Here is a 19,315-nt window from a genome sequence, read left to right on the forward strand (position 1 = left end):
CGTTTAAGCGTGTACCTAACTTTTTTATTTGCGTACACATTAGCGTGTACCTAGACACAACGTTTATTTTCATGAACGCTGTGTCTAGGTACACGCTAACGTGTACGCAAATAAAAAATTAGGTACACGCTTAAACGTCATCAAGCCAGTTTACGTCATTATTTAGCGTGTACTATGACTGAGTTTTTTGGTACACGCTAATTTGAGCCGCGTGTATGCTGTGGTATTAAGTATCTGTAAGTATCGCGAGTGTCAGAGTGTGGTTAGAATTTGTCTAATCGCGTTATGTTTACACTGTAATATTAATTTGTAAAGAGTTTCCTTCTTTTTACTTGTTTAGTGTTTTGTTTTAAATTAACTATTGCGATTTAGTTCTTTTAATGAGTTTAACAACATTCTAAAACAGTATGAAAAAGATAAGAGACAAAAATGCATGATTAAGAGTAGCAGAAGTAATAAGATAAAATATACGGGGTGATTGATTAGTGTGATAAAGCTCAGTAGATCCGCTATAGTAATAGATAGCAATAAAAGTTAGTAACAAAAATTTTAGCAAACCTTGAGCTTCATATTACAAAATTACTAAAATTAGTTAGAATGTTACAGGGCGTTCGATAATATAGTGGCAGACCAAACTTATGTTTTTTAAATGGAACACCCTATATTTTATTTTATGTTCGAAATATTCTTAACTTCCATATCACAAAAATATAAAAGTTTATTATGTTATACAGGGTATTTACAAAGTTATAACCAATATTTTACATGAAAATCGTAACAAGTTCAACTCTCTGTATAAATAAAAATAAACACCACAGCAAAAATGAACACCAATATAAACTGGTATAATTAACTTACGTATAAAAATTATTTTAGTAGTATTTTGTATATATCATGTTAAGGAATAGGTATTTATTTTGCTAACCTGAATATATACTTTTATATACATATTGTTTTATTACAATTAAGTTTGAAATATCTGAATAGTTTTGCTTCCCTTTCCCTTCATTTAATAAAAATATTTTCTATCAAACAAACAACAAACACAAACATATCAAAATAGCGTGTACCAAAATATAAAATCGCTGCGCGCACGCTAAATAATGACGTCACTGACTTGATGAAGTTTATTTCGCACTGTGTCTAGGTACACGCTAACGTGTACGCAAATAAAAAAGTTAGGTACACGCTAATTAAATTTCATCCAGCCAGTGACGTCATTATTTAGCGTACGCAGTGACTTTATATTTTGGTACACGCTACATATTTAGATATGTTTATTGTTTGTTTGATAGAAAAATATTTGTTATTAAGGAGAGGGGAAGGGAAGCGGAACTATTCAGATGTTTCAAACTTAATAATAATGTAATAAATCAATGTGTATATAAAAGTATTATATTCACGTTAGCGAAATAAATTTTAGTTGACATGAAATGTACAAAATATTGTTAAAGATTTGTTTACTACGTAAGTTAATTATACCAGTTTATAAACTATAAACCAATGCTGTTGTGTTTATTTCTATTTATACAGGGAATTGAACTTGTTACGATTTTCATTTTCATAGAAAATATGTTATAACTTTGTAAACACCCTATATAACATAATAAACCTTTATATTTTTGTAATGGGGAAGTTAAGAAGATTTCGAACATAAAATAAAATATAGGGTGTTCCATTTAAAAAAACATAAGTTTGGTCTGCCACTATGTTATCGAACGCTCTGTGATATTTTAACTAATTTTGTAATATGAAGCTGAAAGTTTGCTACAATTTTTGTTATTAACTTTTATTACTATCTATTACTATAGCGGGTCTACTGAGCTTTATCACACTAATCAATCGCCCTGTATCTTTTATCTTTAATACTTCTGCTACCGCTAATCATGAATTTTTGTCTCTTACCTTTTTCATACTGTTTTAAAATAATGTTAAACTCATTAAAAGAACTAAATAATTGTCCACATTCCATAGTTAATTTAAAAGAAAAACACTAAACAAAAAAAAAATAAGAAACTCTTTACTAATCAATATTAAAATGTGAACACAACGCGATTAGACAAATTCCAACTGACTCTCTGACACTCGCGGTATATACTTACCACAGCATACATGCGGCTTAAGTTAGCGTGTATGCAAAAAACCAGAAACAGTACACGCTAAATAGTGAGGTCACTGAATTGATGACGTTTCGCGTGTACCTAACTTTTTTATTTGCGTACACGTTAGCGTGTACCTAGACACAGCGTTTATTTCGCGTGTACCTAACTTTTTTATTTGCGTACACGTTAGCGTGTACCTAGACACAGCGTTTCATGAAACATGTTTCACGTTTCATGTTTCATGTTTTTCGTTTTATGTTTCTTTGGTGTGCGGCTTGCCTTAAAAATGTTTTGAATAAATCTTACTTGTTTTTTTATGAGGTATTGAAATCTACAATAAAAAATGGGGGTTCCTACTTAATATTTTAAAGTCACCCCCACCCCACCGCCGTAGGATGTTGTGGGGGGTCGTAATATTCCTTAAATTAATAATTCATTTAATTAAATTAAAATTTAATTTTTGTTCATGGTTGTGTTGTGTGTTGCATATATTGCTTCTTTGACTTTTCTATTTTTCATGTCTGTTCCTTTCATGATTATTGGTGCCCCTTTCCATTCTACGGTGCTCTTCCATTTTACTGATGTATTTTTATTTATTTCCACAGTAAATTAAAGATTATGTACAATAAACATCAAAACAACAACGAATACGAGACAATTAAACAATAAAATTTGTACATTAAAACAGTATATCAAATCACAAATGATAAAAAGATATCACATATTATTTAAATTATTAGACTCCTCAAGTTGTCTTTTGAAGATATTAATGTTTGAACAAAATGGATCCAGTAGCAGGTCATTGCAAAAGTCCTATTAAAAGGGATATAAAAGAGTGCAGTGTGTCGAGTTCTATGTATTATGTTTAAGTACACATTATCTAATAACGAGGGATAATAATTAATAGTGTTGTTTAGAGTTTGGGGCTTAGGAGCACACAAACGTAACTACATTTTGTTTTATTTTCTTTATTTTTGTGTACAGACATATCGGGGGTTGAACGTTATATGTAGATATGCATTTGCAAATCAGAACTTAAGCAGGTGAACATACGTTCATGTGAATCGATTGAAGTTTGATATGTCTGTACACAAAAATACCGAAATTATTAAAAATGTAGTTACGTTTGTGTGACACTAAGTCTCGAAATTTAAACAGAAATAATATCAGCTCTCAACCTTCGGATCTTCAGTGTAGCAATGTTAAATTATTCCAGAATAATCTATGAAGAAATTTTCAGTATTTCTTATATTAATATGTGCTTTAAGAGCTAAAGATCTTAGAAACTTCCGCTGAACGCTCCCCAATCCATCAATGTAGACTTGATGAAATGGAGATCAAACAACAAAGCAGTATTCAAGACCTGAACATACTAGAGAGCAGTACAATAATTTGAATCTGAAAGGTGAGAGATCATGATTGTTATGATAAATAAAACCATGATTACGTAATCTTATTTCCTTAATTTTAAGAAAATGGCTTTTAACTGTCCATGCAAAATGCTTGATGTATCTGTGCCGATACTTCACTGCTGATGTATCTGTGCTCTTTGTCACAGGTATGTTTGCATATATTCCTTTAATTTTAGATTTGTAGTCTGCTTTTGTGTAAAGAACAGTTGTTTTTAAAACTCTTTAGTGACGTATTAGTGTAATATAATATTTATGGACTACCATCAAAGGCCAACATGATCAACCAAGAGGAAGATGTATTAATTTGGTGGTTATTCTAGTGACATTATTGGGTGTGAATCTGTCTTTTGACGTTACTCCTCCTTGTTTAAAAACAGGGTATAGTTACGAGAAAACAGGGTAACAAATCGAATTGTTACACTGTGGAACCAAAATGATTACCATTTTATGACAAAATATAAAATATGTGTCATCTTAACAGAATGTTATTATAGAGCTGTTAACTTTATGAACTCGTAAATATTATCACAATCTCTCGTTAGTAATTATCGTCCTATTAGCATCCTTGGTGTGATACCCAAAGTGTTTGAGAGTCTGGTTTGTGACTTTTTAACTCCTTTACTCGAGCCTAAACTTATCGATCAACAATTTGGGTTTAGACCCCATAGATCTACTGAGCTTAACCTATTAACTTATGTAGAGGGGGTATCAAGTTGATACAATTTACACTGATTTCTCCAAGGCGTTCGACAGGGTGTCTCATGGTATGTTGGTCCATAAGCTCAGAATGATTGGTGTTGATGAACCAATGATTTCTTGGTTTAGTAGCAGATGGTAAAAATTGGTTAACCTACACTTTTCTTAATAAGAATAAGTTTCAATTAAATAGTGATGTCCATAATTACCACATGAGAAATAAAAGTGATAATCCACCTAAACAAATTCAACCGATTTCAACTAAAAAAGTCTCCAATGTATGACGGAGGAAAATTTTTTAATTTGCTACCAAATTCAATAAAAGAAATATTGCATTTCAACAAGTTCAAAACCAGGTTAAAGTTGTTTTTAACTGAACATTGTTTTTATTCTCTAGACGAATTCATTGGCTGGAACAATAGCTAGCAACTGATTCCGATATTTTTATACTTTTAACAATATTTTATCAGTCTCGTAATCTTGTTCTCTACTAAATGTTTGTTACCATTAATGTTTTTAATAAGATAACTTTAGTTTACTTTAGTGTAGTATTTTTTAATAACCTACTTATTGTACTATAAGTATACCATGTTTGTGACTTGTCTTATGTCATGTAAATGATACAAAAAGATCAGTAAATTTATCTATCTATCTATCTTGGTAATTTTCTATCAAAATCAATTCTTGTTCCTTCAGGGGTTCCTCAAGGATCACATCTTGGGCCTCTTCTGTTTAACATTTTTATAAACGATATTCACGAATGTTTTTCTTCTTCCCTTTTTTTGCTGTTTGCAGATGACTTAAAATTGAGCTGTCTGATTAAATCTCCCAATGACTGTGATAAACTTCAATATGAGTTAATCAATTTGTTGGACTGGTGTACAAGAAATGGGATAAGTCTGAATCCATCTAAATGCAAAGCCATTATGTTTTCTCGATCTAGATCCCCAATCAATTTTGAATACAAGATTGGACAGCATTGCCTAGATACTGTAACTTTCATCAAGGATCTTGGTGTTACTTTGGATGCAACTCTACAACTTTCTGATCACTTAAATAATGTAGTCAACAAGGCATTTCAGATGCTTGGCTTAACCAGAAGAAGCACACAGGATTTTACTGGGATTACTGCCTTAAAAACGCTTTATTGCTCTCTTGTCCGTCCCCATCTTGAGTATGCGTCCTGTGTATGGTCACCTTTTTATGGTATGCATGTTGAGACCTTGTGTCGTGTTGAGCATAAATTCCTTAAACAGATTACTTTCAGATTAAACATCTTGGACAACTACAATGATGCAGATTTACTTGCTACATTAAATATGCCACCCATTTCTATGGCTCATAAGAAGAGAGATTTTATTACCTTTTACAATATTCTGCATGGTAGAGCTGCTGCTTCTTCTTTGCTCAATAAAATTAATATACATGTTCTATCTAGACCTACCAGATCTATATCTAGTTTCCATTACCCTATACATCGCACTAACTATGGATTTAACAACTTCATTTCAAGAACTGCTAGACTCAGTGGCGGCTGGTCAGGATCGGCAGGGTCGGCAGTGCCGACCCACACATTTATGGACACATTATAGATTTTTTTAAATATATAAGTTAATCAGAGTTGATGATATTCGTTTCTGTGAAACAAAAAAAATATCTGAGATAATACAGACTAAATTTTATTCATTGTTTTTAAAAGAATTCGAAGGATCTGATACGTTAAGTGATCCCTGTGCGCTGTGCGTAAGAGATTTTTCAAATTAAGGATCCTAGCCAGCCATACACCCGACTGCGATTGTGTGAATTCATGGCCCGCTTCGGCTAGCCGTACCCAGTTGAGCATTTGCTTGTAATAAGACGCTATGGAATATTAGCCGATAGGCAACCAATTATACATTCCCCGTATTTATTTGAATGACAGGTACGGCAGAAAAACAATCTGCCGAGCACAGCGGTGATCTGCAAACGGCAACAAAACACGTACTTGGACGTTGAGATTTAATTTGGACGTTGAGAGGTGACTCATATTTGTTTGCAGAAGTTGCTTGAAAATAACTCATATAATAATATTTGAGTTATCCTCCCACTCAAAAAGGTCCGGAACATTGTTTAAATAATCAAAATGTCAAAAAATAAAGGAAAAATTCGATTTTTTTGTTCATTTTTTGATTATAACTTTAAAAGTATTCATTTTCGAGAAAAGTTGCACTGACATAAAAGTTGCGTAATTAAATTTTCTACAATAAAGGATTAGCTAAAAATTTTAAAAATTGTCACCCTTGTTGCAAAATAGCAATAAATGCGAAAAAATCATAAAATACAAGTATTCGCATTTTACGTTTTTCAACCGTTTATGCTACACCTTATGACCTTCATAATTTTACCCAGAAAAACTATATCATATAATAAAAAATACTGTGAATTTCATTAAGATCGGTTCAATAGATTTTGCAATCCAGCTTTCGCAAAAAAATTAATTTTTTCAAAATGTTGCAGAACTGAAAATAAAGCAGACAGCAAGTTGAATTTATTTTTACGTATAGAAGAATAATGTACCTATCTTCTATATGTAAAAAAATTCAACTTGCTATCTGCTTTATTGTCAGTACTGAAACATTTTGAAAAAATTAATTTTTTTTGCAAAAGCCAGATTGCAAAATTTATTTTGCAAAATGTTTTGAATCGATCTTAATGAAATTTACAGTATTGTTTTATTATATCATAAAGGTTTTCTGGTTAAAATATGAAGGTCGTAAGTGTTAGCATAAATGGTTGAAAAACGTAAAATGCGAATACTTATTTTTTATGTTTTTTCGCAATTATTGCTGTATTGTAACAAGGATGACACTTTTTAAAATTTTTAACCAATCCTATATTGTAGGAAATTTAGTTGTGTCTTTTATGTCAGTGTAACTTTTCTCAGAAGTAAATACTTTGAAAGTTAAAATCAAAAAACGAAGAAAAAAATCAAAGTTTTTCTTAATTTTTTGACATTTTGATTATTTAAACAATGTTCCGGACCTTTTTGAGCGGAAGGATAACTCAATTATTATTTACAAGGAATTTTCAAAATATCTATTAGACAAGTTCATTAAAAATTATCCATCATTCTTTATTCAAATAAAATAAGAAAATGAATTAACAGTTTTATATGCTGATCTAAATATTGTAGCAAAACAATGAGTCACCAGCCGCAAGGCGTAAGCCGAGAAAAGTCTAGAGCGAAGCACGCTATACGTGGAACCGATGCGCGGTTGTTGGAAGGTCACACGATAGTCGGAGAGCTGGCTTAGCCCGGAATGATCGAGAATAACGACTAGGATATATAAGGCATAATTTTTGTGAATAGAGTTAGTCTTAAGCTAAAGTGTATAAGATAAATTCGTCTGTAACTTATATAAATAAAGTCGTATATAAATTACGAACCGCTAGTTTTATTGTAATTAGAAGTAATTACACTAATCACGCTACAGTTGGTGTCGGTGTTCGGTTAACTTAGTGCGATATAAATAAGTGAATTACAGAGAGACTTTAAAAGACTTTTGAACTTTATTCGTCGGGAATAACCGGAGTGCGTTAATTGTTCGGTATTCGGAAAGACTTTAAAATACTTTTGGACTTTATTCGTCGGGAATAGTTAAAGTGCGTTGATTGTTCGGTATTCGGAAAGACTGTTAAAAGACATTTTGGAAAGTACGTGTGTGCCGACCAAAGATGTTGCTACAAGAACTTACAGTAAAACAGCTCCGTGAACAGCTCGAGGAACGGGATCTGGACAGCAGTGGGCTCAAGATAGTCCTACAAGCACGACTCGAGGATGTCCTCACGAAGAACGGAGAAGACCCAAAGACGTTCCACTTCCAGTCAGCAGAACAAGTAATCTTATCGAAATTAAAAACTGTTTCTGAAACGATCGATGAAACTTCTAGAAGAAGCGACGAGAAACTTGAAGAAGTTAGTAGAAAAAGCGACGAGAAATTCGAAAATGTTGCTAAAAGATTCGATGAGACTTCTCAAATAATTAAAGAGGTCTGTAGGCAAAACAACGAAAAACTAGAAGAAGTTTGTAAACAGAACAATGAGAAATTTGAAGAAGTTTCTAGAACATTCGATAAGATGCAGAAAAGTGTAGAGACCGTAGAAGAAAAGATCAAACAACTAGAGAGCATGATAACCGATACAAAAGTACAACCATCAGTTAATGCAGCAGCGTTAGATCCGGTAGTGAAAGATGAACTACCGAGAGACGAAACGTCGCATAATATGAGATTCAAATTACCACCATTCGATGGAAAGTCCTCTTGGTCCATATATCTTAGACAATTTGAAGCTATTGCGACCGCCAATCATTGGACCGAACAGGAAAAGGCTGTTTCCTTGACTGCTGCTTTGCGAGGTGATGCTGCAGATATATTAAGATCAATTCCTAAGGGTCAAGAAAATTGTTACCAGACCTTGTTCACTCGTCTAGAAAAACGCTATGGAGATGCCCATCTACAACAAGTATACAAAGCACAACTGCGAAGTAGAAGTCAACGAGCAAGTGAGAATCTGCAAGAATTTGAAGCAGATGTGGCTCGTGTGGTGCGGTTGGCTTATCCAGAGGTGCCAGACAGCGTTTTAGAAGAAATTGCAGTAGATACCTTCGTCAATGGGCTGAAAGATAATGAACTACAGAAAGCTTTACGACTAGCAAGGCCGAAAGTTTTAGATGAAGCACTTGCTATTGCCTTGGAACACGAAGCAGCTAGCCAAGCTTCACGAAACAATCGAGTAATAACCGTGGAAAAAGGCGATAAGAGAAAAGATGAACGTTTGGTGGAAATGGTACGGAGGGTGATTCGTGACACGATGCCGAAGAGACGCATGAAGAGGGCTGGAAGAGTTGGTTCAAATACAGATGCTTCCTCGATACGGCCATGCAGTGAAAGTTGTAATCACCGGCTTAAAGTAGATGAACAGCTTTGCCCTGTGAGACGAACTACCGTCGTTAATGAGCAATGGCAGCCACAACAGTTACAAGAAGCCCAAGAAGACGATCCATGTATAAAAAGAGTATTGGATTGGATGCGTCGAGGTGAGAGACCTAGTTGGCAAAACATTAGTGCATGTAGTCCGGAAGTCAAGGCCTACTGGAGCCAATGGAATTGCCTGATACTAAAAGATGATCTTCTGTACAGAACCTTTGAGAACGATGATGGTACAGAATCTAAGCTTCAGTTGATTGTACCTAAAAGTAAAGTGTCAGAAGTATTGCGTCAGTTGCATGACGGTACATCAGGTGGACACTTTGGTATTACGAAGACTCTGCAAAAGGTTCGAGAACGGTTCTATTGGGTGAACTGTAAAGATGATGTAAGAAGATGGTGCCAGAAATGTGAACTGTGTGCATCCGGTAATGGTCCAGTTGGTAAAAAGAGAGCACCCATGAGACAGTACAATGTTGGCAGTCCTATGGAAAGAGTAGCAATCGACATTGCAGGTCCATTTCCAGAAACTGATGCTGGAAATAAATACATCCTGGTAGCCATGGATTATTTTACGAAATGGACCGAGACCTATGCATTACCAAATCAAGAAGCTGCTACCGTTGCAGAGGTACTTGTTAAAGAATTCTTCAGCCGATTTGGTGTTCCCTTGGAGATCCACTCCGACCAAGGGCGAAACTTTGAGTCAGCTCTTTTCCAAAACGTTTGTAAATTGATTGGTGCCAATAAGACCAGAACAACACCCCTGCATCCTCAATCAGATGGAATGGTCGAGAGGATGAACCGAACGATGGGTAAACACTTGTCCAAAGTTGTATCTGAACATCAGCGAGATTGGGACCAACACATTCATTTATTCCTGATGGCCTACCGCTCGGCCGTGAATGAAACTACAGGTCAAACACCAACCTGCCTGATGTTGGGTCGTGAAGTTCGTTTGCCCTGCGACCTAGAGTTTGGCTGCAGACCTTCCGAGGAATATGTTGCAGGCGAAGAATACGTAGACCGCCTGAAGTTACGAATGAACAACATTCATGAACTTGCCCGACAACACATCCAGATAGCCAGTGACAGAATGAAAGATCAATATGATTCTCGCTGCAAGAATGAAAGCTTCGAAGTAGGTGATCTTGTCTGGCTTTATAATCCACAACGTCGTCGAGGCCTGTGTCCTAAACTGCAAAGACAATGGGAAGGTCCGTATGAAGTTAAGAAGAAAATAAATGACGTAATATACAGAATTAAGAAGTTGCCAAACGGTAAACCAAAAGTTATTCACATAAATCGTCTTGCACCATATGCTGGCTCCAATGAAACAGAAGAAGCCCGAGTCCTCCAACAGGAAATGAAAGATGCCGCACAGCCAAGTTTTAAGGAATTTATGTCAAATTACGCAGAAAGAAAGAGTGCTAGATTCGGCGTGACCACAGAAGTTCAGCAAGATCTGTTTGGTGTTCCAGAAAACGTCTCTCTAGCCCACTGTGTTGCCCAAGACCTCGAGATGACTAAAGGAATCTCGTCCGTATTCAATAGAAAGTTCGGCCGCCTGGACGAGTTACGAAATCAGCAGCCTAAAATTGGAAGAGTACTGCGATTGGAAGATGGTCCTCGATCTTTGCTGTATATGGTGACCAGGAAGTCTTATACGGACACGCCAAGCTATGAGAACATATGGCGTGCTCTATGTAATTTGAAGAAAATCGTGTGTAATTATGACATCAAAGATTTGGCTTTACCAGAAATAGGCCATGCAGTACAAAATCTGGATTGGAAGATTGTGAGAAGCATGCTTGAAGTGGTCTTCAGAGAAACTGGCGTACGAATTACTGTGTGTTGCATGAACCCGAAGATGTCGGATCCTTCAAAGACAGTAGACTGTTATTTCTTCTTGAAGGGTGTATGCAAAGCTGGAGAGTCGTGTAGATTCCGCCATCCTGGGCCTTCATCTAGAGTTGCTGATCGGGACGCTCAGATCTTAAGAGGGGAGCAATGTAGCAAAACAATGAGTCACCAGCCGCAAGGCGTAAGCCGAGAAAAGTCTAGAGCGAAGCACGCTATACGTGGAACCGATGCGCGGTTGTTGGAAGGTCACACGATAGTCGGAGAGCTGGCTTAGCCCGGAATGATCGAGAATAACGACTAGGATATATAAGGCATAATTTTTGTGAATAGAGTTAGTCTTAAGCTAAAGTGTATAAGATAAATTCGTCTGTAACTTATATAAATAAAGTCGTATATAAATTACGAACCGCTAGTTTTATTGTAATTAGAAGTAATTACACTAATCACGCTACAATATTTTCGGAAGGTGGGATAAGTTACAAAATATGTTTAATTTTATATACTGCAATTCATTAGGTACAACAAACTGTTCCCGAATTTAATAAATTATTATGCTCAAATGTGGGCAAATTCTGCCTCAAATGAACGGGATTTCTCTTGTCTCAAAAAAGTCAAAACGTATTGTCGACACACCATGAAACAAGAGAGAATGTCAAACTTGTCTCAAATGTCAATAGAAAAAAACTTTTAAAACCTCTCCAAAACCATGGTTATTAGACTTATGTTAGTAGTTCTTATGTCTAAGAACCGTGCTCCAAAACAATAATAAATTTTACAATGACGTTATAACCCATTTTGCTACTTCGAAACAACATAGACTAGAGTTAATTTATAAACAGGTTTACAAAAAAAACAAAAAAAAAAAATAAAAAATAATAAAAAAAAACAAAAACCAAAAATCTTCTATGAAATTGAAGCCTTTTAATTAGATGGCATACCTATCTGAGGAGACAAAACCTTGCTGACCCTGTCCCTAAAGCCACGAGCCGCCACTGGCTAGACTAGCCAATCAATATGACAACATAGATTTCTTTGCAACCTTTGGCTCATTCTTGCATCAGGTTTTGTGTACTCTTGGCACGAGTAATAGAGATAGAGATAATAGATATAGATAACTTTTGTATTGCATTGTATAATAATACAGATTAACTTTTTGTATTGTAACCGTAGATATAGTCAGTATTATGAATTTATAGTTTAACATTAATTGTAATTGGGCTTGCCCGTTGATAAATAAAATAAATAAATATTGGTTATTGAAGCACTTTCCAATACGTAACTCCAAATCAATAAAATTCAGACTTGTTACTCTTTGGAACTGGTATATCCATATGGGAAATGAAATGAAGTGAAAAACTAAGGAACCACAAATCTCCAGGCAGCGATGGCATCCCAGCAGAGTTATTTAAGCACGGTGGAGAGCAGATCACCAAGGTGATGCGAGAAATTGTTTGTAAAATTTGGTCTGAGGAGCAAATGCCTGAAGAATGGAGTTTAGGCTTAACGACATTCTACACCTTCGTTCCGGGGTATGCCTCTCAGAGGAAAGAGGGGAAAACTTATATGCAAGCGAAAGTTGGTAACAATGCATTTATAGCAGAATACTCAAATCATATGTTTCAGTATTGAATACTTTATAAAAATAAATTATAATAAATTACTGAAATTACGGAATAAATTACGGAATTAATTATAATAAATAAATTAAAAATAAATGGTACGGTAAACAATCCTCATTTTTTAATATGTTATTCCTTACAAAAAAACCTTTCATTTAAGCACAAATAATTAAAAATCGTAAATTTGGGTCAAAAGTTATTAACTTTTTAAGAATTCCCATAAGAGCCCATGTTAAAACTTAACTTTGACCCTTAATAGTAATTAAACGGCACGGTAAAACAATTTTTAAAAAATCAAATCTTAGTTTTTTGAAGTAAACTATAACATACTAAAATTTCATGCAAATCCTTAATTCTTTGCCGAAGGTGTAGAACGTCGTTAATATGCCCGTTACACAAAAAGGGAAACCAACTGGAATGCAATAATTACCGCGGAATAACTCTCCTAAATACAGCATACAAGATATTGTCAAACATTTTACAAAATTGAAATTGAAATTCTTTATTGAAATAGAAATCCTACTAACAATATTTAAATATGAATTTGCTTAATTAAATACAATATACAATACATGCAATATTATACAACACATACAGATTTATTAAAAATTATTTTTTTATCTAGGTAAAATATATGTCTTTAGTAATTTTTTAAAAATTTGAACTGTCAGTGCATTCTTAACACTGGGGGGAAGATGGTTAAATTCATTCATACATTTGTAAAACAGGGATGTCATTGTGCTATGTTTATTAGTTTTTTGAATATCAAAATCTTCAATATTTCTCATGGTATATGAATGAACTTGACCCCTCAATGTAACATATTCATTAAGATATGCAGGCAGCATTCCTTTTTTTAATTTAAAAATGAAAACCATAGTAAGGTAGTAAAGCCTTTGTTGAACTGAAAACCAACCTAAAGTAGAGTACATCATCTCAATTGGCGTGTAGCGATTGCATCGAAGAATTGTTCTCATACCTCTGTTATACAAAATTTGCAATGATTGAATTGATCCTTTATCACCTAAATATAAAGCACTTGAACAGTAGTCAAAATGGGGCTGAATTATACTTCTAAATACAGTGATCCTTGAAAATAATGATAGATCTTTGCTAATTCTATTAAAGAAAAATAATTTTTTAGATATTTTCTTGCAAATATATTGAAAATGAGGTTTCAGAGAGAGTGTGCTATCCAGTATAAATCCAAGATATTTAATTTCATTGACCCATTTGATGCATTCATTATTAACTTTTAGTTTCAAATTTTCCATACTTATATTATTTAATTTATATCGGCTAGAGACTATCATTGACTTTGTTTTACTCGCATTAAGTTTTAACTTGTTAGCATCCAAAAATACCTCAATTCTTTTTAACAAACACTGCATCCTTCTAACAACCTCCACAATATCATCACCACTGCATACAATTAATGTGTCATCTGCAAAAAGACTAATAAATTCCAGACCCTCAACATAATTTACATCATTGATGAAAATAATAAATAATAATGCTCCAAGTACACTGCCTTGTGGTACACCAAAACAATTAGGTAGTTCTGTTGATTTACTTTGGCCTAACTGCACATAATGAGTTCTTTTTGTGAGATATTCGTTAAACCATTTTATAACACTTTGTTTAAAACCGTAGTACCTCAATTTTTTAATTAACAAATCTATGTCTATAGTTTCAAAAGCTCTTCTAAAGTCTAAGAATACAGCTACTACAAATTTATTGTTATCAATAAGTAGTTTCCACTTCGAGATGGTAAGTTGTATTGCTGTTTCACATGAGTGACCCTTTCGAAACCCAGACTGATTGCCGAGAAAAAGATTATTTTTATTAAAGTATTCAATTATTTGGTTGTAAACGGCTTTTTCAAGTACCTTCTCTATACAAGGCAGTGTATTGATTGGTCGATATGCAGATACTTCTGATTTCACTTGGGTTTTTGGGACCGGTGTAATAGAGCTAATTTTTAAGTTTTTAGGAAAGCTTCCTACACGAGAGATTGAAGCCCTATACCGAAACGTTTCTAGGAGAATATCAGGCAGGATTCAGGCGTGGATGTTCAACCATTAACCAGATCTTTACACTACGACAGATCCTCGAAAAAGCGCAAGAGTATATAGATATGTACCATATTTTTGTCGATTTTAAGGCGGCATATGACAGTGTCTTAAGACCAAGTCTTTACAATGAATGAGTTGGGAATTCCAAAAAAACTCATATCTATGATAAAAGTGACAATGGCGAAGATGCTATCAGCAGTAAAAATTCAAAACGACTCGTCAACCCCATTCGAAATACATAAGGGGTTAAGGCAGGGAGATGCACTGGCGTGTCAGCTTTTTAATGTAGCCTTAGAAAAAGTTGTGAGACGCTAATTTAGATAGCAGAGGAACAATATTTAATAGATCAGTCCAAATTCTTGCATATGCAGATGACGTGGACATTATAACAAGAACCAGGGCGAGAACTGCGGAAATCCTAACCGATCTAGTAGCAGCAGCAGAACTAATGGGGTTACATATAAATCAAAATAAAACAAAATTCATGGCGACCAACACAAACACAAGAGCTGGAAATGTTCATGCAGATCTAATCATCAATGACCAAAACTTCGAAGCAGTCAAAGAGTTCATATATCTAGGGACATCGGTTAACCCCAATAATGACACATCTGTGGAAATAAAAAGGCGAATAATAATTGCAAACAGGAGTTATCATGGTCTATCAAAGTACTTATCTAACAAACATCTGTCTCAAAAAACTCGTATAAGGCTGTATAGAACATTGATGGTCCCCGTTCTCACATATGGTTCAGAGGCATGGACGCTAACTAAACAGATGAATCTGCTCTATCAATTTTTGAAAGAAAGGTACTCCGCAAGATATTCGGAGCGGTTTGTGAGAACGGAATATGGAGGCGTAGATATAACTTTGAACTGCAGAATATCTACAAGCAAATGCTTGGTGGAAAAGATATTATCACTATAATAGCGAAATCGCCTGCAGTGGGCAGGACATGTAGCCCGAGCCCCTGAAACGAACATGATAAAAAGGATTCTAACAGCTCAACCCGTGGGAATGAGAAGACGGGGTAGACCAAAGTTGAGGTGGATGGACGGGGTAACACAAGATGCCGAGAAGATCGGAGTCGGCAACTGGAAAGTGCAGGCAAGGGACAGAACAGAATGGCGTAGAATGCTTGAGAAGGTCGAGGCCCTCTAAGGGCTGTAGCACCATGATGATGATGATATCTATATGGGATTTCTTAAAGTCTCTGTTTCTGATTTAATTTTAATGACAACAATACTTGTGGCTAAATCCCATAACCATAATATATGGGCACATATTCATTATGTTGGTGCTCCTGCAACTGCTTCACATAGTGGATACATTGGAGCTCCCCCCGGTGCAACAGTTCACGATCTGCCTCTGTGCTCCAATCAGTGGTGGTTTATACATAAAGTCCATTCATTTTACATATTCCCAACTGTAAACAAACGCGCATGGAAGCTAAACAGGGTCGTCCTGAAGTGTATCTTAAAAACCAACATGCTACCTACAATTTGAATTTGCAGACTGACCAGTTTGGATCTGTAAAATGAGAATCCGCCTCGTTTAGGGCAATAAATTACATTTAACAGCCTCTTGACGAATGAGACGGCGAATAGTAACCAATAGTAGTAACACATGCATTTGTTTATAGTTGGGAATTTGCTATTTGAATGTGGTTTAGATGAGTAGAGCATGCCGTATCGATTGGAGTTGAAGTAGTTGTGCGAAGCGCGGAGCACCAACATAATGGATACGTGTCTTTACTAAATTAAACAAGCCACAAAAAACAGTTTCAGACCATTGCTCAGGTACCCTTGTTTGAAAAAAAAAAAAAGACATGATCAAAATAAGTATAAGGACTTACCAAAGATATAAACTCTAATTTGGAATGTATGCTAAGATAATCCAAAAATGCATTAATCCCTAATTCCGCCAGTTGCTTTCTTGAGACTGTTTCAAAGCCCTCACCAACTTGAACAGGCCTCGTCATAGAAAGAGACACGTCCAGCAATATTATCGTAGGCATGGTGTTAATTTTATAAACTCAGAATATAACTTATATGCTATTTGAAGACGAAAATTAAAGGAATCATATAAAATTCTTCAATTTTTATTCTTTACTTTACTGTTATTTGTTATTTACAAACGAAAATGTCAATGACATTGACAGTCTACGTCACGAGTCAAAACAAAACCACAGTAGATATAACTTTGCGCTCTTTGTTTTGAGTTTCGTGTTTTACCGGTTTTTTGTGTAATTTAAAAAAAATAAAATTTTTACATTTATTTGCAATGCCTCCTAAAACTAATGGCAAAACCGCTAAAAAAGGAGCAAAAGCTCTGAAGAGTATTTTAAATACCGATAAGAAAAAGAAGCAAAATAGGAAGGAAAGTTGCTATTATTTTATGAACGTAGAAACAAGTACGACCACAGCGGCTGGACAGCTGAGCCAGCAGTAGCTGTCAGACGTCACGGCTGGAAGCCAGCCGCTGAGAGATTTACTTAGGCTACGGCTCCACGGGCGGGAAATTGACGCTAGCAGTAGCAGTAAAATGAACTTAAGGTTCCGCGGAACGGAATGGGAATAGCCGAACTGAACCGACTACGCACAAGTCCTGTAGTCGGTACAGTTCGGCTATCCCTATTCCGTTTCGTGGAACCTTAAATTCATTTTACTGCTACTGCTAGCGTCAATTTCCCGCCCGTGGAGCCGTAGCCTTAAGCTTTCCCTATCACGGCTGGATACAACCACTCGGCCGATTTCTGCTGACCGCCAGCCGCTATGGTCGTCCGAACGCACCCATTTTGGTATTTTCAGTAAAGCTGACTGTGACTAGTATGAACACTTTTGTTTTTGTAAATGATATTTTATAAAAAATCGCTGTTGAAGTTTCCCGTTTAAGCCATACGTTTATTACTTCCTGGAGAATTAGCTAAACGCGTCGTCAGTGAATGTACCAAAGCTATTATTAATTAATTATACAATAAGTTCATCTTCATCAAATATATAAAAATAAAATTAAATATCACCGTTTCTCAGTTATCTTATGTTGTCACGTTGTCAGTACTGAATTCTCTAACTGTCCTTCCCTTGTCAGATCAACCAAATAAATATTGATCTTCGCACAACTTCGGGTACATTCGTTGCGACGTTGCCAGTAATCCCTTTTTACAAAGAATGACAATTCATTCTGCTCCAATTTACATAGGATCCAACAAGCGGATACCTATACATTCTCAGCCATCGTCCCGGCACAGGGCGCGTGCGCGAAAACTATGTATATTTGTAATTTTATTAATTATTCTCGACAATGATTATCAAATTTCAAATTATTGGTTAAAATAAGAAATAATATTGTTTTTCTATTTTACTAGTCCATTATAATTAACGGGTTGCCAGAGTTGTAGCTAATATGATTCAGACTAGGTATTATTTACTTTTTTGACGATAAAATGAAAAATACAGTCTCTAATAATAATTATTCCTTGAAGTAGAGGATCCGATGTAAGGTCGATTTAAGTAATTAGCATGTTAGCAATTACAAAAAACAAGGTTGCCCTATCTAATCTTGTTCTTAACTATAATTAATTAATTAAAAAACCACATTTTTTTATGAATTTAAAAAAAATTCGACCCGGGCAGATATTATTTAAGATTTTTTGGATCATTCTAAGCAACAAAGGTCTTTTGTAATTTTTCTCTAAAGTTGATCGTTTTCGAGTTATAAACAATTTAAAACTGAAAAAAGAAGGAAAGATGACAATTTTCAAGGCTCAAAATCACAAGTAAAAAATATCATTTTTGTATTCATCAAGAAAGAACATAAATTCAAATTCAAGCCTTATTATATCAGTTCTTGATAAGTCTTTTGGACTTTCATTACATTGTTTTTTAGTTGTTAATGCCCGCCTCCCCATAAGAAACCTTTCTCATATGAACAATTAAAAAAATATGTTTTTAGGATAAAACATGGCTAAAATTCTTATCGAGACCTGATAGAAAAAGGTTTGAACTTGAATTTAGGTACTCGATGATGATGATTACAAAAATGATACATATTTTTTATTTGTGTTTTTGAGCCTTGAAAATTGTCATCTTTCGTTCTTTTTCAGTTTTAAATTGTTTATAACTCGAAAACGATCAACTTTAGAGAAAAATTACATAAAACCTTTTTTGTTTAGAATGATCCAAAAAACCTAAAATAGTATCTGCCCGGGTCGAATTTTTTTTAATTCATAAAAAATGTCACTTTTAATTATGAATTAATTATAGTTAGAACAAGATTAGATCGGGCAACCCTGCTTGTTTTTGTAATTGTTAACATGCTACATATGCAATAGTTTTTATCCATTAAACAGATCGGTGCAAATCGACCTTATATCAGATCCTCATCTACTCTTCTGCAAGGTATAATTTTATCGTCAGAAAAGTAGGTAAATAATACGTATTATTTAGGTACTAGGTACCTATTTTAGTCTGAATCATATTGGCTACAACTCTGACAACCCATTAATTATAATAGACTAGTAAAATAGAAAAATAATATTATTTCTTATTGTAACCAATAATTTGAAATTTGATAATCAT

General features: G+C 34.7%; 1 protein-coding gene across 1 annotated transcript in view; it reads right to left on the reverse strand.

The window, feature by feature from the left end:
* Positions 1 to 16,901, reverse strand: part of LOC126890531 (integrator complex subunit 14) — a 74,811-nt gene extending 57,910 nt beyond the window's left edge. Inside the window, exon 1 of the mRNA XM_050659536.1 lies at positions 16,591 to 16,901. Coding sequence (XP_050515493.1) covers positions 16,591 to 16,752 — 162 coding nt within the window. The 5' untranslated portion in view covers positions 16,753 to 16,901. The remainder of the gene's footprint in view (positions 1 to 16,590) is intronic.
* Positions 16,902 to 19,315: the final 2,414 nt, after the last annotated feature.

Source organism: Diabrotica virgifera, chromosome 8, assembly GCF_917563875.1.
Source record: "Diabrotica virgifera virgifera chromosome 8, PGI_DIABVI_V3a".
Taxonomy (NCBI): domain Eukaryota; kingdom Metazoa; phylum Arthropoda; class Insecta; order Coleoptera; family Chrysomelidae; genus Diabrotica; species Diabrotica virgifera.